The sequence below is a fragment of the Cuculus canorus genome, chromosome 1 (genome assembly GCF_017976375.1).
Source record: "Cuculus canorus isolate bCucCan1 chromosome 1, bCucCan1.pri, whole genome shotgun sequence".
In the NCBI taxonomy this organism is placed as follows: domain Eukaryota; kingdom Metazoa; phylum Chordata; class Aves; order Cuculiformes; family Cuculidae; genus Cuculus; species Cuculus canorus.
Window position 1 is genome coordinate 191,209,067 of NC_071401.1, and position 22,952 is coordinate 191,232,018.

General features: G+C 34.1%; 1 protein-coding gene across 2 annotated transcripts in view; it reads right to left on the bottom strand.

Moving 5' to 3' along the window:
* The window catches only part of TBC1D22A (TBC1 domain family member 22A), a 169,342-nt gene that overhangs the window by 21,499 nt on the left and 124,891 nt on the right, over nt 1–22,952 (bottom strand). For both annotated transcript variants that reach the window (XM_054065116.1, XM_054065109.1), the window contains one exon: nt 15,294–15,389. In XM_054065116.1, coding sequence (XP_053921091.1) covers nt 15,294–15,389 — 96 coding nt within the window. The remainder of the gene's footprint in view (nt 1–15,293; nt 15,390–22,952) is intronic.

Consider the following 22,952-nt stretch of genomic DNA (forward strand, 5'->3'; position numbering starts at 1 on the left):
TTTATTATCTGCTGTTTCATTAGTAGAAATGCTGAACAGCATCATGTCAATTACTGACTCCCGCAGAAGCTCAACAGAAAAATCTCCTCTTGAACACAATTAACTAAAAAATATTTTTTAATTTCCCCTGGTAGGACATCATATTATATTTTTGTTGATAACATTAAATGCTATTTACCAATAAAAAAATAGACCTGAGGATGAAATCATTCTCTTGCACATTTACATCCACCAACCAAATATATAATAGCACCCAAGAATGAAATCTGTTTTCACTGTCTTGTCTGTTATCTAATGTAGATTCACTTTTCAGGAATAAAGATAGAAATGAAGCTGTCAGGAATAACACTGGGGAAAACGTCTCATACATTCTTAACAGATAGTAAGAAAATTGGATATGTAACTAACTAAAAAAATACTTGTTAGAAAAATATTGCCTAACTAAAGTTGATAAAATATTTTATAATTATAATTAAAACTATATATTTATTATCTTCATGAACATAAAGTTATTTTCTTCCTACAGTCCTCTGAGATAGATAAATTTAAAAAATATCACAGAGACAGGAAGAATTTACATGTTATACGCTTTCCACTAAAATCTATAAAGCAAAATAATTATAAAGAAAGATAAAGAAAAGCTATTTTTGTGGACAATATTAATACTACTTATTACTGTTATCTGGACATACTGCGGTCACTAGAAAACTGCAGTCTCTTTACAGCATTATCCTCTGATATCTTGGAGTTTCCCTATTTGCAGTCTTCCTTAAAATTAGGAAAAGCTTTTGGATAGCACTGTCAAGTATACAATACTGCCTACCTATGAAGAGAACAAACCCATCACTAAGAAGAGCTCTGATAAGCTCTAAGTAGTAGATAAACAATAAGAAATTCAGTATTCAAAATCTTCATGGAAGCAAAAATAAGTATCTACAACTATGCAAATGGCTAAAAATATCAAAAACAATTTTAATTGGAGTGGATTTCTTTCTGAAAAGTAAAGAAAACATAAATGAAAGTAATAAAATGTCAAATTATTTCATTACAGTTTTACATTCATGACCCACACTGTATCAGTTATTGGTAAGTGATCATGCTCCAACAAGGGAAATGATAACACGCTCAGCAAGAATGAAATAGGATGAGACAGAACCCTTGCAGACCCAGTGAACCATGAAGTCCATCTACTTACTGTGACTGGAACCACTCCAATCCTACTGCTACCTCATTTACTTTGAAGCATTCTGTTAAGATAGCGAAGTTGCAGTACAGATCTGGAAAACCGCAACAGTCCACTGATGATTCATGCTGTTAAATCATGCTGTTATTACATTATATTTATGCTGCAATCATGCTACTTTATGATGGGAGACTCCACTACAGTCAGAGGCAGAGCAGATGACGAACTGCATGTCAAAAAGAAACAGCACTTGCTTGCTTGCATTAAAATACATAGTCCATACATAAGGTGAAATTAATTCTAGTGATAAAAAAGCATGACAAGTTTCAGATACAGTCATGAAGAACTCTATTTCAATGATTATACAAACATACAAGCATGTTTTGCCTAATGAAAGATTTAGCTGTTAATCGCATGAGGACAGAAGTTAAGCTGAGACTATATCAGAGTTCTTATTTCTCACGGATCCAAAGAGTCTAGCTTTAGCTGGGTTCTTTATATATTCAGGAATTCTGTGGTTTGGATTTTTCTAGTGCTTCTCATGGTGCATCTTCAGCAGTCTATTTAGCAACTATAATAAAATGATTTGAAAGAGATTGCTAGGAACCTGATCAACAGGAAAAAGTAATTAATCCTTCCCTTCTAAAATTCCAGCTTCTGGACTACTGACAAGACTTTAACTGAAAAGGCACAACTCTGATGCCTCTAGATTTTAATACCTGATCTGACATCAAATGAGTGGATAAGAACATTTATCAAGAAAATACAGTCATAGATGTCATCTATGTAAGACACATGATATAACACATAGCGACAGCTACTTTTAACTAGTCTGCTCACTGCAGCTCCTCTTTCAGTGATTTTGACAATTACACACTCCTGTCACCTCCGCGTATCCGAGGCAAAAATGCTCTTACCACACACTATAAAAAATTACTATAAAATTTAGTATGAGCTTCCAGAAAGCTCATTACCAATAAACACAAGTGAATACAGCAGTTATCTGGAATGCTTTATCATAATGCCGCTGCTTTTAAGCAAAACAGATCAAGACACATCTTATGAGTAGACATGTGAAAATCACAAAAGTGATGTAAATCTTAGTTTTGCACTAATTTTTTTCATTTCAGTTAAAGGACTGGCCAGTTAGGAGGCAGAAATATCTTCTAAATTCATAACATGAGTGAAGTAGTACTCTCTGTAAATTAAAAAATACCCAACAAAAGCAAGCTCCAACACTGTAAGACCAATTTTTAAAATTTGTTCTTGTACTTTAGATTTCACAGATACAAGCTAATAAAGAGATGGAAGACACAGTGTTCACTGTACAATCCTACTAATATCTTTGGAATCCTTCATCCTCTTTAGCAGGTTTTTATTGGAGTAAACTATGTCAGCGACGTGATAGCACAGAATTCAACTGAGTTCTTAGAGTTAGAGAAACAAACATTTTATCTTCTGTGAAAAAAAATTATTGACTATAAACAATTATTTGAATAAAAAGTTGTCATTAATCTGTTGGCATTCCTCAAAACAGCACTAAAACTTAGAGGCTTGCACATATTATATTGATATTTTTGAATTAGAATAAGAAATAAGAACTCAGATTGCACTTTCCAGTTGCTCCTTTTTCCATCCACTAAAAAATACCATGTAATGATCACCTTAAAAAATGTCCTATCAAAAAGTTTTTTAATTCCAGTACAATTTTCAATAAATCCAGTAGGTAATTTCATTAGAGAGTATAATTTTGGCTACTGAATTTCTTTTGTTGAATATCTAGATTTCAGTTGCTGTGAAATAAACTGGGATATTTTCCAATCTGTTTATATTTGCAATATCCAATAAATTAGTTCATATATTTTTAGAACATGTCATTTTTCCTTACGTTACATCTATGTTTACTCTATGTCCAATTCTCTCCCCATTAGGTCTGTAGAAAAAGGGAGTACGAAATAAATGTTAAATGACTTTCCAATTTCATGTTTCCGGTGCTCAATTCCATTGGTATTCATCACATCACTTTTAGCTGAATTAGTTTCAGTATAATTTGTTGGCGCATTGATAGTCTGGCATTGCTTTTCTACAGTAAATGTCCTCTATTATGTTGATATTTTTATCCTAAGGCTCAAATTGTTAAGACAGGCAACTTCACTGAAAACAAAATACGATAATTCTGCAATTAAGACAAACTCAATGTTTACTCTGAGAAAAGACATAATTTGATGAAACCATTCAAGATACAGCACAAGTGTAATGTTGCAAAAATTAAATCTGGACTGATAAAAACACCCAGTGAAATCTGCAAGAATCAAAAACCCCCTCCAGATCTAAGCAGTGTACTGTTCTGTTACAAGGTGATAATTCAAACATCATGGAAAGTTATACATTATGTGCTGTTTCAATGCACAAATCATAGATGTAAGGTACACAGATGAATACATCAAAAAGTGCAGTTGTTTTCCTTTACCAAACAGATAGTACAGGGAGTGTTTTCTGCTTTGGATTATTTTGGTTGGGGTTTTGTGGCGTGACTGTTTTTTGAGTTTTGTTTCTTAAACCTGAAGGGAAATTTGATACATTTGATGTTTTCACAGTCATAAAATTTCTGGTTGTAATTTTATTTTCTGTTTCTAAGAAGTCTTTATCTAGTTTTGATACTCACTCAAGATCAGCTAACAGCAGCACATCCAGAATGAAGCAGCATCTTTTAAAAACAGGGGTGATACCAGAATATGGATGTAAAAACCTCAGCTCAGCTTTTTCACCTCATTTTCTGCCATGCTATTCTTATGCAGTATGAACAATACGTGACAGTCTCAACTATCAAATGGAAAGAGTAAAACATTCACATCTTGGTAAAATGCTCTTTAAATTATACTTCAATTGCTCTGCATATTTGAAAACATTTCTGGTTTTGAAGCCTATTTATTGAACTTCTATTTTATTGATTCTTAATGTGCACAAGCGAATATGCTTTGAAAAGTAAGACTGTATTTATGTAACAGCAGTGTGCCTCTGGATTCCCAAGGTCCTACTCGTATTATTCAATAAGCATTTTTCTCTCCATGTACAATTTAACTCTTCAGCAGTAGCATTTACTAAAAATGGTAGTTGAATTTGCCAGAGAACTCAGCTGAAGTTAAAACTGAATTAATTTGGTTCACTAGAAGTCATCCAAAAACTCAGAGGAACTACTTCAAGGATAAGTGAACAAAAATCCTTATCCTTACATCTCTCTCAAAGACTTATTAGATAAATTATATTCTTCATACCCACTGTATTTTTCTATATACTTTTAACCTCATTCTTTTTTCCAGAATAAGTAAAAGAGAACTCTATTACAAATATGACATACAATGTCATTTTTAGATGCAATGAGAACTACTTAAAACCATTCAGCTTCTCATTTAAATGTAATCACAAAATTGTGCCAAAACCTCATAACTTTGAAAGTTTAACAGAAGTTATTTAAATAAACTTACTGACACAATGACCAGATTTGGTGGAGACGGTCAAGAGTCCTCTGCTCTTAAACAGCTTTTTTTTTGTCTTCTTTGTGTGCGATTATCTCTTAAAGAGTTGGGGAAGCAGGAGAAGTTTCTTACCAACTTGATTTTGACTAAGCTACTGATTTATTAATTCTAGGACAATATTACATTTTCATGAATTTGGATTCATTGTGCTGTTTGCACACTAATAGCATTAACGATATGTGTTTTTCTGAACACTGCAGATTTGCTAAAGCATTTCACCATGTACGTTCTGTAGCTGAACATAACAAAACTGAGGATTCTCTGCATCTTGAAAAAAATATTATTTCTGTTTTCTTTAAAAAACCCTATCATTACCCCATATAACATCCTAATAATGCCTAGAAACATAAAATACATATGGGTGAAATTAAGTGTGACAATACATCTACAGTTCTGTTCAATAAAAACAAACCCAAAACCAATATAACATGCAACTCATGTTACAAACAGCAATGTAAATTTATCTTCATATCTCAATTAGTTGGATGACAATGAGTTGCTTGCAATATCTATTAAACTGCTGTAAATAAACTTTTACAGAATTTCATCTTACTAATTGCTTCTGAGTCTTTTATTAAGAAGCATAATTCAGCATACATTAAAATGAGATCTAGTGACCAAGACAGAAACTTACATTTTCTCACTATTAAATACTGATAAAGTAACTGGAGATATCACTTTATTTGATTGTCATAAATCTAGTGAATGACTGCATCATTTCAGTTCAGTTTTGGGTTCCCAAGTACAAGAAAGACATTGAGTTGCTCGAACATGATTAGAGGAGGGCAACAAGAATGTACAGGCTTGGAAAAAGAAACGTCCAAGTACAGCTCTTCACTTCAGGAAAATGCTGTCATCCATCACTAAATATCTTATGCGTGAATGCTTTAGGAATTCATCAGAATATACGGACCCAAAAACTAGTCACTATACCACTGCTCATAAAGAAACCTCCTTTAAAATTATTTCACTACATTCAGTCCAGGTCAGGCTCACTCACTCCAAAAGCTGCATTTGCTATTCATTTTTGTTGCTACATCCTGGCTTATTTACTGGGTGTCAGTTCATTCTGCAAGAGCAACCATCAACAAAAAACACCAAGTAAGGGACATAAACCTTATAGTAAACATTTTCCTGTAACTGAAGCAACAACACTAATAAAAAACAACAGAGAAAATAGCACTTCATCTAGCACAAATTTCACTAAGCAATTTCCATTAAAAACCTGAGAATTAGTTCCTGGGGCAAATGGGAAAAGCTGACCAATGGCACTGTAAGGTTAATGGGATCAATCTAATCACATTTGAAATATGCACTTTTCAGCGAGTATAATGAAATAAAGATTTTGGTAAACTGTGGAACTTGCAGATATGTAACACTAGTTAGTCGCCTTTACAAGACTAAAGTGTTAGGATCCTACACTTTTTATGGTATCCAGTTTGACAGAGAAATTATTACATCATTGCTACTAGAATGATCTCTAAGTTCTACATTCAAGTAACTCTCCATGTTCTCTGTTTTTTTGTAATCCTTTATATTTCCTTCTTCAAGAAACTGATATCAAATAGACTATGAGGTCTGACACAAATATCCAAGACTAAATCTGTAACTCGGGAACCAAGAGTGGGAGGGGAAAGACAAAGACATGGTTATAGAATATGTTCTAACCTGCCACAGTGAGACAAGGCTCTGCTCAATCACTTCACTCAGTATAAGTGGACGTGTGTTCAAATATAGACATTTCCTTACCCTTGGTTGGAAAATGTCAGTGTGCAAGAGTGAACAGAGAGTTAACATTAAGTTTCTTGTGAAACTTTTCATTATTGACTGAGGCTTACAGTGAAGCGCATGTCTCACGCAGGCATTTCTGAATGGCACAAACTATTTTCAAAAGGCAGAGAAAGCATGAATGATGATGATCACCCAGGCCACCCACACACAGCAGTTACTGATGACAACATTGAAAAAGTGCAAGATGTGATTCTAAAAGATAGGAGATTGGGTGTTTAAGAAGTAGCTGAAAAAGTTTAGTAGGACAAGGAAAGCATTTGATGTATTCAAAGGAAGACCTGTGTGCAAAAATGGTTCAAAAAACGCTGTCAGATGAATAAAGAGAATGTTGCCAGGAACCGTGTTTGGACATTTTGCAACGCATTGTGGGTGAATCAGATTTGTTGAAATATGTAATTACTTGTGATGATACTTGGATATTTATATATGATCCAGAAATCAAGCGACAATCAATACAGTGGAAATCAGTAACATCTCCAGGGCCAAAAAAAGCACACGAGTTGTTAAAAATTCAAGGCCACATTAATTGTTTTCTTCAATATCCAGGGTATTGTGTTGGCAGTGGATTCCCAGAGGCGAGAAGGAAATCAGGAGTATGACACTGAAGTGTTGACAAAATTGTGCTAATGTGTCAGAATTGTGGAGAAACTAGTGGATTTTACACTTAAACTACGCACTAGTCCACAACACATTGTCTATGAAGCAGTATTTAGCTAGTAACAACATCACTGTGCTTGAGCACTTGTCCTATTCGCCAGACCAGGCTCTCTGCAATTTTTATCTCTTCCCATAGATCAAGTCAGTGCTCCAAAGAAACCCATTTTTTTTTTATCAGTAGAAGATGTGAAAGGAAAAATGACAGAGAACCTCAACAGCCTTTCAGAAAATGATCTGTGGAATTGCTTTGAACATCAGCAGCATCATATGCAGCTGTGCTTCAACTCAGAAGGGAACTGTTTTGAAGGTGATCACAGTTGATTTTCTTAATTTGTTAAATAAAGAGTTACAGGCACAATCTCATGGTTTTTTGTGTCTTACTTAGTATTATAGTAGATAATCAGGGACCAAGTGATATGTTCGCTATATTCTTTTTTATGTTGCCATGTTAATTAGTCACTGCACAAAATGAGCAGAAATGGAAAGGTTAAAAAAATAATAAAAACTAAATAAACAGAGCTGCACTCAAAAGAGGACGCCTCAGGACTCTCATAGTCAACTAACTCCACCCTGAAAAATGAATGCCTGCTAAAGAAGCATACATCTTTCCTTTCCCATGAAAACATTCAGAATGTAAAGGTATCTTTCAAGCAACATGAATTGTGTAAACACTATGCTCCACTATTTTTCTTCACACAACATTAAGTTTTACAAGTGGAATTATGTTCGATATCTCTTTCCCTCAATTCAACAGTCTCCACTGGATTTGCTCCTGGATGCTTAAGAGCTTCCCTCCCTCCCCCTGACTGGAAATGTCTCTGGTAACAGTACAGGAAATGGTATTTGGGCTTGCAAAGAGATATTCGGATCTCCAAGGAAGTCTTCAAGGAATCTTCAAAATCAGACAACTAAATGCAGATATTTAACAGATTGAGTCTATTCTGACAATCCCATGATCCTTTGTAATTAATACAGTGAAATAAATATTTTCAGAGGGTAGGGTGAGATCGGAAGTGCCTTGATTCACAGTCATGTCTTTCCACTGACTACAAAGGCAATTTAAAGTGACTTCATTTCTCATTTAGACCTGACTTACAGGATTTGCTTTATTTCATTAAAACTAAAGCCTAACTACATAACATAACCCATTGTCCATCTAAGTGGTCTCTGTAACATGAATTATATTTACATATAGTATTTGCATAGAACTATGGATCTGGTTTACATATTTCTTCTGTTACTTAATAGATTAAGTTCTGAAAAATAAGAAGACAAATATTATCTAGTGTCACATATAACTGATTTGGCAAATACAAATGACTGCTAACTTAGCCATATAGCTGCTCTGCTTTTTCTGAAGAACATGGAAAAACATTAGCGTTACAACTCAGTCCTACTAATATACAGCCTTAGCAGTCATTTACAACAAATCTGTTGTCAAAGATTTTGTTCTACATAAAAGAAGGGGGGAAGTTAATGAATTGTTGTATATTGCATATGAAACCCAAGCACAAAACTGATAATCAATGCTCATATTCAAACTTTTAAAATATGGTGCATCTACAACCGCAACATATCCCTGACTGTCATAAAAGCAAACTATTCCAAAAGCAACTTTATTTGGAAGTAACTGAAGAAACTGAAGGGGCACCTGAAGCATTTCCCCTATAAAACTGCATTTAAGATACAAATTTTACCAAACACCTCATTCTTTGTAGATTAAGCTCTTTGCATGCAAAAACAGTTAGCAATTTTATTATTCCAAGTTCTTTTTTCTAAATATAAATGATTTAATGCTGCTAACTTCCAGTTGTCTGCTACCAGTATTCTGAGATAAAGGAGCAACCCTTACAGATTGATATAGTTACAGTGTTTAAAGTCTGAAACAGCAGAATTTCCAGTTTCTTGGAACACATGACAATATATTGAATGTCTTCCAAAAGTGCTCACAGTAGGGAATAAAATGACAGGAATGTTAGCAGTCAAGTTCTTTAAAGTCAGAAAGATTTTCACGTTCACATTCCTTAACTCTTCAAAGGTTTTGTTACATTCACAGAAAAGACTCTGTTAGTTTCCACACATGGAAGAGTGAGGGTGCAGGATCCAGAAACACAAAACCAGTTAATCATAGAGCTTACAGAGAAGAGGGGTAAACACTCTTGTGTTCAGAAAACTAATATGTACAAAACCTAAATAATCTAATAGGCAGAAAACTGAAAATAGGTATCAACAATTGCCCTCACTCCCAAAAATGCTGATAAATCTGAGGAAAAAGACTAAAAGGGCAAGCTCGTGTGCTAAATGGGACTTGAAATATCAGTAGTGTATGCTTACCATGAATTAGAAGATATTAACCTGGGTTTTCTCTACTCTTATTTGAAATAAGGGGGCAAAGTATTCAAGTGAGCTGAGATTTAGGAAGAGTGGCAGATCGTAATGAGCCTTCAAACTCTGTTCTGATTCTCATCAAGTGGTTATTAAATGAGGGAAGGAAAGCCAAAACAAATGGAAGATGTTGACAGTGTTCTCCCCATCCCGATGTTAAAGATGCACTTCAAAGTTTCCCTGACTTTTATTCAAATGTAGACACTGTGAAGTGTTTCACTGCACTCTAAATCAGGCATCCATCTTAAAGCTAACATACAAACCCTAAGATTTAATCTAGGATTAACTATAACAACAACTTCATACAGCATAAACACTTACATAAGTAATGATAATACTATTTTTCTGAAAATTTTATTGTTCATACAATGTAGGAAGATAATGGTTCACATTAAAATTTGAACCAACATGAGCCAGTAATACTTCACCATAATTAAATGCTTGAAAAACACCAAGAGCATTTATCGAAATTTTAATAGGACAGACAACTGTGCACACATTCATTTTGGTCATAAGGTCCGTAAGCTTACTCCCTAGTATGCATATAAAATAATGATTAAAGAATCATTATTTTAAAGATTATATAAATCAGAATAAAGGACAGTCATTAACGCAAAGTTCTAATGCCTCATGTTAAAACAAGAGACAAAAAATTCAAAGAACAGTAAAAAGAAGCAACACAAAACTAGCCAATGTGACTGCAATTGCTATTAACAGACTCAAGCCTACCTGCCAAATCGATTCTGGGTATTGCAGCAAAAAAGAACTTACGTAAGGATTTAGAGGAAAGGAGTTTCTGCATTAGGTGCTCCATTTAAGAAAGACAGTCAGCCTGGGAGATAGCACAGATACTTTCTTGCTAGCTCAAGTGCATGATGAGGCTGTCATCACTGGCTGATAAACTAGCAGTCAGGATCTCAACAACGAATATGAAATAACATGTACGGTGTCGGCATTTGTCCATTAAAGGCCTTGAAAGAGAAAGTGTCTAAGTTTTCCTTGGTGCTATAAAGGAAAGGGAGCTAAAGGAGATGCAAAGCAAGAAAAAAATGATAGACTGAAAAATGATTTCTACAGCTTCTTTGCAGTCTGGGTGAATATGAATGAAGCAAAAATGCATTTGTCAAAGCCAAAGAAAAGGACATTGCAGTAACAAAGATCTGGGTTGATGACAGCATGAACGAAAATGTCTGTTAAACAGAGAGAAACGCCTGTAACTCAGAATCATGAAGAAGAAAAAAATCTGCAAGACAGATTCCTTACTACAACATATTGAATACATTTTTATAGCTTAGCTATGTCAACAAAATGATAACATATTTCAACTGAAAAATTTGGACCAAATCTCTAACAGTTAAAAAAGTATCAGTCCAACATTACTATTAGCTTATGTTCAGTTTGACAGTTGAATCTAGTCCCTGAAGTCCTGTTTCCTTACAAACCTTTCAGATATCCTGCACATGACAGCACTACACTCAACATCCATATTCTCTATTAATATTTTAATTCTAATTATGCTCAAAATCATGCTTCAATCTTTCATCACAACAGCATCAACCATTCACATCTCAAGAATTCAGAAGAATTTTGGAATTATAGCTGTACTCGGGGAAATGAACAACACTAAGTCAAAGACTAAGACATGCTGATGAATAGGAAGGTCCTCATTACTTGCATCTTTAATTACTTAAGCTATATAGTAGAAATGAAATGAATTTCACATTTTGCATTCACATCACAAAAAAAATCCTGTAGCTTTATCTACATTAAACTTGCTAATTTTTTGGTTTGTAAAATCTAACACTAGTATGGACCAGTGAATTAGAACATTTATACCATCCACAGAAAGATCATAAGCTAGGAATCACAGAATCACTAGGTTGGAAAAGGCCTCTTGGATCACTGAGTCCAATCATTCCTATCTGCCACTAAACCATGTCCCTGAGCACCTCATCTACCCGTCTTTTAAACACCTCCAGGGATGGTGACCACCACCTTCCTGGGCAGCCTCTGCCAGTGCCCAATGACCCTTTCTGTGAAAATTTTTTTTCTGATGTCCAGCCTGAACCTCTCCTGGTGGAGTTTGAGGCCATTCCCCCTTGTCCCGTCCCCTGTCACTTGGGAGAAATGACCCATTCAATCCTATAAAACATCACATCAGTTACAAAGAAAAATCTGACCAGGATTAAAAGCTTACCCATTTACTATCTGCCCATTGCATTCTCTGTTCCCCCACATATGAAGTAAAAATTGCTAAGCTGAAGTACGAAAAGAGCTACAGAGCTACCCAAACTAGCTAGGTTTGTGGTGTAGCCTATGTAGGTAAAGTGGACTCTCAAATTGAGTATCATGAGAGAATAAGAAGCTCCAAGTATAACTGAAACATTAACATTCTTTTCAGCAACGTTGACTTTTGTATTGTGTGTGGGCATGAAATATTTAAAATACCTATCTGAAAACTTGTCACTACAGTTGCACTGCTATCAAAAAGTGACCCTGGAAAATTTCAAATCTGCATGTATTATATAGTTTTTGCCCTCATTACATAGCATTGTCTTGCATAGCTCATTAAATTACATAGCAAATTTCAAAATGGGATCAAAGCTTACTAGAAAGGTTACCGATACCTTTATTCAGCTGGATAAAATGTTAGCAACTGTAAATTTCCGAATTAAAAAAAAAGAAGTTTGATATTTCCCCCTCCTCAAATCAAATATTTTAGCTTAAGACACTGCAATTGTCTTTCATTGGCTGTTGTGCTGTATTTTACAGTAGTTAGACAGGAACTATTTATAAGGATATGGACAAGTGACATGGAATAATCTGTGAAATTCAGGAGGTGCCAGTTTTTATAAAGCAGAGACATGGGACAAATAACATTGTAATTTGCTCTACATTTACATCACCTTTCTCCTCATTTGTCTACTGCTAAAACTTATGCTAATCCACAAATCTCATGTTTCACATGAGGTCTACTTTGATATCTTATCAAATAGATGGCAGTAAAAACAATAGAACTTGTTCAAACAGATTAAAATCAATGCAGGTTCTATCATGACTTGATTATCATCTTAGAGTGAGAAAATTATTTTGTTAAACTCTTTCAAAAATGAAAAAGATGGGAACAGCTTGAACACAGTTTTATAGGCTTCTGTTGCAAGTTTACATATACATGTAAACATATACGTATACATTTATATACATATATGCAACATATGCATTATTATTCCAATATCTGCAGGCCTGACTTGGTTTCTTCCTCCATTTCTCATCAAAATTTATTTCCTTTGATAGAAAAATACTTAATCATACAGATGTAAAACAAGTAGCAAGTATTTTTCAAGTTTTGTCACCCCACAGAAGTAGTCTAGCCAGCCTAATTCCTTTTATTGCATAATTTCTTTCTCTGCTACACAATAAAAAAAACAAACCAAAAAACAACGAAACCATGTACACCCCCTCCCCAACGCCATCTGTAAAAAGGAAATACTGTCATGCACAGCTCAATATTTGGTACATAAATCTATTAATTAATCTGTTCATATGAGGAAGAGTAAACACCATATACTTGTACTCATTGCTCAGGTTGTCACAAGACACATAAGAGAACAGAAATAAATATCTTAAGAGCAAACATTACTGTCTATCATCACCCAGTAACATTACTGATAATATAGTTCAACAAGTAATAAGAAAAAAGTATCGTCACACTAAGTCTTTCAAAATTATTCTCTCAAAACCTGCTCAGTGTCTCATCTGCCAAATCACATCTGATGTTCTGGGCAAATTATTCTGCCTTAGAATTTCTGTCAGGTTTTTAATTTTACTGAAAGAGATCAAACAGACATGTAAAACAGCATGGACTTTCATAGGTAGCACTAAAGAACCACCAGACCTTCTGACTGACAATTAGAAGAGACTTGCCTTATCTATGCAGAAAAACAAACACATGCTATGTGCAAGAGAAATGACTGGATCCATTTTTGATGATTCTTCTCATGGTCTACAGAACACAAAGTTTCAGTACAAATGTACTATAACTATGACCACTTCTGAATAACATTTAATTCAATACAGTCAAAGTACTTCAACTGAACTTCCCAATTTTCCAATGTAGTTTAAATGCTTGCTACTTGAGCTACTACTTTGAAGACTAGGCAATGGTCTATAGCTATTATTAATAAAGTGGAAGAATAATGGATTTTATACTTGCCTGTGGGAGAGAAGTATCATTTGCAGAATTGATAACACTTCAGTTTAGTCATTTTAAAGGGTCATGTTACACAATAAAGAAGGCCAAGTCTTTTAGTGCTCACATATGATAGTGATAAAATTAGCACTAATCTGCAGATCCTCAAAATTACTAATTCCATTTCTATGTGGTAAGCAAGCTCAAGCAGTCTGATAAAAGCACTCCAGCGTGCTCTTGATTTATGTATTTTATAGTCTAGTTTACATAGCTTATAAAGAAATTAAACCATAAAGAAATATGTCAATATTAAGTAAATAAATATGAACATATGCAAGGAAACACAAAACAAATCTTCATAGTACCATATCTTTGGATTATTATTTACTTTAAACATAGATGTAACAGATCCACTAGAGAGGAGAAAATTGTTATGAAAGTTGGTGCAGGAAATCAACAGGAAAAAATTAATAGGAAGGATTAACAGTGAACAATTGTATTTGAAAGGAATGGCTTCCAACATCAAAGTTATTTTTGACAAAGTACCATAAATTGAGAAAATCTGACAGTGTTAGCAGGTAGTATAAATTAAAGCTGTTATGTTATGCCCTTAGGCATTTATTTATTGCAAAAACAGACAACGAGAGTTAAAGTGCTCTGAATAAATTGTTTTATGAAGAAAGATAAAACAGATTGAAGCGATACACAAATTTACACAATGGTTCATTTGTACAGGGCAACAGAGTTCAGTCAGTTGGAGAGAAAATAAGCTGGTAACGGGCCATTTCCCTGGGGCAGGCAACGGTGGGGGCTTTGCAGTACAGTTTGTTTACAGTCAGCCTGTAAAAAGGACTTTAACACCTTTCAGGCATTGTATGTGTATCACAGAGTAAAATTAGACATAAAATATTTCTATAAAAATGAACTGTCATCACTTCAGAAATGTAACTGAACTTTTATAGGGTCATGCACATGACTCTCCTATTTACCATATTCAAATCCCATTCCAAACAACTCCCTGATACGTTCTTTGCTGGAAAAATGTAGGGATCTGAAGTAAATACACCTATGGTCCTTTTTTTTCCCGCTGAAAAACAGGGCCCTTATTTTAAAAGGCTGCTTGCCTAGTTTATTTGAAAGAATGAACATCACTTTGTTAGAGTGTGCTGTTATACTATATATATGAGAAATCATAAATAAATGTCTCCACCAATGCATTTAATATTAAAAAAATAAAATATCCAGTTACCTTCTCAGAAAACCTCTTTGCAAAACACCGAGGGTTTACTTGTAACAGCATCTCCAGAAATCATCATCATTGTCTGTCTCAATTTAAAAGCATTTTTTTGCAGAGAGGACAAAGAAAACGCATCTCATACTGCTTCTAGTCTATTACTTCAGGTGTAACAGTTTTTGAGCAACTCTAAGTCAGACACCCTCACAGTCTTACTGCAACTGCTACTATTTCGCCATAAATTCATCCCCAAGTAATGCTAGGAAGCTAAAATTAATAAATACCACCCCATGCTTGAGAAACATTCCCTTCACTTACTTGAAAATCTTTTTCTTCCAGGATCTCTTTCCTCCACCTGACAAGGAAGGCAGCACAGACGTACAAGTGGAAGTGAGAAAAACCCTCTGGTTCAGACTAGAAAAAAAAAATATATATCATCCTTTCAATACAAGAATAATATTTCTGATCACCAGATAGCCCAAGTGTACTTTTATGGCATCCACTAGTAACTACAAATGTCCGCTCTCTCCGTCTCACATACATGTTTGCATTTAAAATACGCAAAACCTAATCATAGCTATTATTTGTAATGGGAATTAGGGTGAGAGATGCATCCATTCTTCATATCTAAATTCATTTCTGAAGTCATCCATTAGCTTACATCTTGCATGAAATATCGGACTGCCTGGCTCAGATTTGTGGTACAAGCATATGGTTCATCTCCATTACTGGGAGCAAACTTTACTAGTACTAGCTTTTCATTATAAATTCTGCTATTTTAAAAACAGACAACTTGGTCTATATTTGACTGAGTCAGAGGTCTTCACTAAAGGAAAAAAAATCTACTCATAACACAAAACATTTATAACTCATATTTGTATTCAGATCTACAGATTTCTGTTATAGCTCAAATCAGTGGATTCAGGCACTTTATAAACCTCCCACTAGAAACTAACATTGTATAAGTATACCTATGAATCCGGAAAAGGTTCTGATCCTGCTTTTGAAAGACTTCACTAAGTTTTCTTGTATTACCAACTTAATCTTAGATTTTATTTTCTACACTATTGAGAACTGGAAAAATGATATTTAATTACAAATGCAATAACTGTGAACTGGTAAAAATGTAAAATCTCATAAAAATAATAATTATAAAATTAAGCCACATAATCTGACAAATGTAGGGATACTTAAACTCTGATATCTAAACAATAGTTGTAAGATCAAATTGCAGTGATGTAAAATTATAGCGATTTTTTTTCATACTCTCTACTGGTCATTTCAAAACTGCAGTTTACTTTGTAGAAAAATAGTTTTCTGCTTAATGAAAGGGAACTGAAACAATTTCCTATGTAAAACATAACATGATGAAATACCTATTTTATTGCTATCTAGAGAGCACTGTATTTAAAATAGTCTACATAACATTTGTAACAGTGTAGCAAAGACACCTCATTGCTTTCACAAGTAGACAAGGAAAAATATTCTCCTCCTTTTTTTCCTTCTTCTCTGCCCCTAAGTGATAGAAGTGCAGAGTGTACTACAAGGGGTTGGTACAAACATCACACTAGCAGCTACACAAATCACAGATCATCCTGTCCATCAAATCAGTAAGAGTTAAGAAAAGAGATAATGACAATTATTTGCAGGGAAATTTTAAGTTTAAAAGTGTACTTGGAAATGAAAATAGAAATTAGCTAATTTTGGAACCAGAAAAGGAAGATTCTGATCATAAAATCCTGTGATATTTTTCCTGCTCTAGGAAAACACTCTACTTGAATAACATTGTAAAATCCCAGGACAGATAAAGCATGTGGTAATTTTAACTAGACTTCTCTCTAGGGTTCATCTTAATCAGAAAAATCAAAGTAAAGTCCAATTTACAATATTAAATTTGGAGTTTTACAGGATCATGTAATCACTATCATCCTCCTGAAAAATCCACATCTTGTACTTTAGTGCTGGCATTTCTCTTGGGATGTAAAGTTAACATATATAAAAGCATAAAATCATATCTCAAGAAGACATAATTGTAAGCAAAGTGCTGCTATCACTTATCAGATACTATAGTGGAAAAATTTAAATAATGAAACACAAATCCAAAGAAATGCAGAAAGCTAGTTTTAAGAAAACAACTATATTCCTAATTTATTGTGTAAATAAATTTACAGAATATGCAGTAATTTATCATTCAGCCTTTTTAATAATAATTTTATAATATTTTATAATATTTTTATCTCTAAAAGGAGGAAAAAAAATTAATTAAAATTAAGCATAGAAACAGCACTTGTGGTCTATTTTTCCCAGCACTGAGCTGCAAGCAATTTCTCTCTTTTAACATTAATTTTAAAAACGTCCTTTCAAGTAATAGCCTTTAAACATATATGAAAATTTAGATTATTTTGGAATACACTACATTATCTCACAAAAGTGACAACCTTTCTGCAAATTTGGAAGGCAAATGGAGTAGTAATGTTCAATGACAATAGACTGGGTTTAAAATTAAGTCAGCAGTCTGTACAAGAAAATAGTAACACATTTTGCAGAAGCCCACTCTGAAGCATGTGCTGCCACTGGTGAAGAATTTCTGGCATAGTAAGAACCATCTCAGTTCACCTTTGGTGAACTACGACTGTGGTTAGATCTACTTCAAAGATCAGAAAACTGAAGAGCATGGCACCAGCCTGAGCTTTTGCAATCAAACAGGAAAGCAGGAAAATTATGGCTATGGGATGCAGAAAAATAAAACTGGATTGAGATTGCTGAACAGATACACAGAAGTACGTAAATACTGTGAGGGTAGATTAAGAAAGAGGAAGACTATTTTTGCAGATGAAGTAGGAAGATTGAAGAGTCTGCAGTCAGGAAAAAATTATGGAAAATAATTATTAATCAGGGTATTTAAGTATGAGATTATTTGTTGAATAAAGTAAAAGTTTACATTTCTTTAACAACATGAAGAAAGATGTCAAAGTTAATCAAAGGGATCTGAAACAATTTCCTATGTAAAACATAACATGATGAAATACCCTTTTTATTGCTATCTAGAAAGCAATAAAAGATGTAACTGAAAGAAACTTGGTTTGGTACTAATATATACTAATCCTCCTTCCTTCTCCTCATTCATCCAACATCATAGAAGTGCCTGAAAACCACACAGGTGAAGGGGGAGGATTAAAGAAATCTGTCTGAAAGCAGCATTTTCACTTTCAAAGTCACTGTGCTGCTTGCAAAACTGTTTATTTTGCTCTCTCTTACAGACTCACAAAGCAATATTACAGAGGTAGCCAAATTACATCAGAGTATTCTTTCTCTGTGGCAATAACCTAAGATTCTGATTTTAAGTGCAAGAATGCATTCTATTATCACAGAAAAAATAAAGAAAATTCTTCCATAGCCAGAAAACCAAGACAAGTGGCTTAAAAAATATTAAAAGCAAGAAATTTCAAAACTGCAATACTGGAAATTGAAAATGTTTTTGAGGAATTGCAGAAAAAAAAATACCTGCAAGTATACAAAAACTTTGTATTTTTTCTTGAGATTTCTCTGTTCAACTTTATTTTCCAAGGCAATTTCTTTCAGCCCTTTTAAATGAAATCAAATAGGTTTAAATATGCAATTCATTAGAGAAAAAAATGCATATCTCCCTATAGATTTAAGAATTCATCACGCTTCAGAGATAAGTCTAGGCTACAAAGTATTTCCAATGGATAGTTTTAGACAGTTTTGGAAATTGAGTAAAAGAGCTAATGCATAATTGCCTTTTCTAACACCTGCTACCTATTATAGTTTTCCATTTGTAGCTTTTGAAGTTACAAACAGTTTGATCTCTAAATGCACAGAAACACAGGCCACCAGCTAAAAGCTATTTAAAATCAAATATAAACAATGACCTTGGATCTAAATATTTTAGCAAAAGATCGCAAGACAGATGTACAACTTTCCAGAAGACTTATTCTGAACATATTACAGACGACTCAGAGCACATTATCTAAGAACCATCTGTCATTCTCAATAAAAATCATTTAGATTGTTAATATCACAAATATCTCATTGCCCTGCAAATGCTGGATCTCCTCTGCAGCTGAAATGAAAGGCATTCTTATACTGCATTCCGCAAACTTCTTGAATTAGACAATCACTGAAGGAATGCAAGTTTCGTTGTATGGCAAGTCTGATTATTGTCTAGTCAACGATTAGTCTAACCTGCCTCAAATATTCTGGAGAGTTCAGCATTTAGGGAGGGTAATATCTCACAGAATTATATTTGTTGATAGAGTAAATAAAATATGAGATTATTTTTTAAGTACTCAATATGATCAAAGTGATAAAATTGAGCCAGGATTAGGTACTAAAGCAGCACATTTAACACATAATTAATGACTAGGACACAAGGAGTTCAAAATACTTTATGATTACAGGTGAACAAAGCAAGTTTAAGGTACCTCATTTTTACTACATTACAGAGAGCAGATAGTTTCACTGTAAAGAGGTTTAAGTAATTTCTCCAAAATTATACGAGCAAACTATGATAGAAAAAGGGAGAGAAGCCACTATAGGAACATCATGGGAAGTGGAATGAGTTCACTGCTCCTCCAAGATTTGCCTTTTCCATCAGCCAGGAGCTCTGACTTCCTAGGCACCGACTCAATCCACTGTCAAAATTGAGACTCAGAATTCAAGTCTGAGAAAAAACATAGCCCAAGCATACCACAGAGAGGTCCACTGGGGTGACTATCCTGCCACCAGGAATGATCAACCACAGCAGAGTGAAAGCATAGAGCACTATGACCCCAGACTACAGTTCCAGTTTTAAATGATTTTGTGCACAGAGGTGGTCTCACACAAACTGTAGAATATATTAATTTAATGGATTTGTCTATTTATCTGCCCAAAGCTTTTTTGCAACTGTAAGCTTTTTAGGAAACCACAAAGTCCTGTGGTAAAGAATTCAAAACTCTAAGTACAAGCTATATAACATGACTAGTTTCAAGGCTGTTCAGTTATCACATTGAGAACATTAACAACCACTTCATGTTCACTTTATTCAGTCCTTTCATCTTTCCTTCTCTTTTGCAGACTACAGGGTTTTTTTGTCTGTTCCACCATTCCAGTCATATACTCATTCCACTATCCTTCCTCAATCTTCTTAAGCATCATTTCCTTTATTTTTCTGATTTTGAAATGAGCCCCCAACTGTATACTGCATATAAGATGCAGAAATAATACAACTCTCTCAACTGCATAATGATATTTCGTTCTTCTTTTCTTTACCAGGAATTCCTAGCCTTTGATTGTTTTTTCTTTTTGACTGCTTTTCTTGACTGCTACTGAATTCTTACTTTCCTCTTGCACTTAAGTGCAGAAAGCTAACTTGAAGGCCATAATTATACTGATAAAGCCAGGATTGTCCAAAGCACACACACAGTATCACTTTATATTTATTCACACAGAATTTTACCTGTTATTTTATGTCTGGTTATTTACCAAGAAACCCCCAAACAAACAGTTCAGCAACTCCTTGCTCTCAACTTCTCCACTTTTCTACTCTGAACAACCAAGTGCTGACAGCAAGCTTTATCTCACTCCTGTATCGCTTTTCCAATCACTTCGGCAGAAACAGCTAAAGCTTCATCACATATTGTAGGAGAATTACATGCGATTTCCTTTAATTTTGAAACCTGCCTGTTTATTCCTACCATCTGTTTTCTATCTTTCAGACAGTCATTACCCATACAAGGGCATTTCATTTAACTCCATAGCAGTGTTTTTTCTTTAATATCCTTTAGTGAAGAGCCTTCTTCACTGTCTTCAGCAATCTCAACAGGCTACATCAACCCAGTGCATGTGTTTACTGGCTCTTAAATCTTTGCAATGTGTGATTTCTTGCTACAAAAGTCATGATAACAGTTTCTTAAAATATTGTATTTACTCATGGTGAAAGAATATTATGATTAAGTTTAGAGATCATTGTATTGTAGTCACATAAATCTTGTCCAGTGTTTTCCGAAAGACACTGGAACAGTTCAGAGTTCACAAGTGGTTTAATTGTACACAGCAGACTACCAATTCATATAGGAATATAACCTTCTCCTGCACGTCAGGTTTATAGTCAGTTATATAATTAAATTCTGATTACTCTGTGGTACAAAAAATTTAAGTTTTAGTCACAATACATATTAAAAAGTATTTTGAAGTTATACATTAAAAAAATCTATTAACATTTATTTTGGTTGAGTTAGCACATTTTAGATTGCCTTCTATCGTTGTTTTTGTTTCACCATGACTATTCCCAAGAGGGTGATCCTAAAAGCAATAAGAGACCTACAGCGATGGTCTAAGTTGAATCTAATCTGACGATAAACAAAGCAACAAAGTTGGATCATTTATTTAAAAAAAACAAGCAAAACCAAAAACCCCAACGTTACATATAGACAAGGCCTGTAAGTAGCTGTTTCTAACGCAAACATCCATCAATTAATAGGAAAATTTACAGGTTGGTTTGATCCTTTCCTTAAAAAGGAAAAAAAACTGATTTCATGGCATTTTAAATTTGTAATGGCAACTAACATTCTCAGGTCATAACAGCAAGCTAGAGGTATCTGGCACAGCCAAAACAACAGGTAAAAATTATGTCAACTCTTAGTGCTCCTTTTAAGTCCCTGAAAGAAGAGCTACCTTTTTAAAAACAAACAAACAAACAAACAAAATCCCTACAAAACCCATTTTTACAAGAACTTTGCTCATATTTCCTATTTCTGATATGAATGTTCAAAACAATTATTTATCTTACAATGTTCTATTAGATTTGGGTGATTAATGCTGAAAACTGGGCAAAGATCAGTTTTCAAAACAATTTAGTAGTTGGCCTCTCAGCTCTATAAGATGACAACTCAGAAATGGTTCCCAAAAGAAGAAGTTATATAAACGTCCGCTGCAAAATGCTAGCCACAAGTAACACAGACCATTGCTGGAATTCTTTTGGATCAACATTTTGTCCTGTTAGAATGCTCCACATGGCCAGCAAAACTAATGGTAAGACTATTAATCATTATCAAATATAAATGGATGCTATTGATAATTACTATTTACTTGATTTATGCAGTCTCCCACTAATTATTTAGTTTAAGAAGCATCTTTCATATAACTTTCCACAATAGCTTGTGTAGTTTACTGTCCTCTTCACTTGCTAATATCTTCAATTCAAACAGAATAAAAAAATAATAAACTTCAAGTGTATAGTTGACTTTTTTGTCCTAGCTTTTCCAGAATTTGCCCGTGGAGAAAAAAAACAATGTTGTTTATTTGTTTCATTTAAAGAATTCTTCATGAAATTTTTAAAGAGTTCATCATGACTAGGATGTCAGGTGGATTGTGACTCAATGAGGTACCTTCACATCCAATACTGAAATGTCAACAGGGGAGGATAATTATTTATCTCGTCACTTATTACTTCCACATACAGCAAAGTTACTAGATCTTAGCAAAGGAACATAGCTTTTTATGCAACTCCCTTACAGTCCTCTCTCGCTGAATTGGATATTTACAGAAGAAAGTGGAATAAGGCAGTTTTCTTGGAGAATGCCTTCAACACAAATACAAGGTGATGCTGAACTTCACAGAGAGAACAATTAGATTTTGCAACACTTATTTCCATTTTTATTTTGAAAAGAACCTAGATATAGATGGAAGAATTATGCATAGTGAAACTATCAGAAAGTTTCTTTATTTCTGTAGTTTCCCATTTTAATAAGCTGCTTCTCATCCATAGAGAAGAGCGACCATAAGTTGTTCTTTATACCTACTGGAGAGAATATTACTGAATCTCCTGCTTTGAATTTCTACAAATGAGAAAGTGAACAACCTCCATTTTACCTATGAGTTATGGTTAGACAGAGCATTGCAAGAACAGGGACATGGCACTGCCAGCATGAATTTGACCAGTGATAATCACTGCAACTTCAGCTAACAACAAAC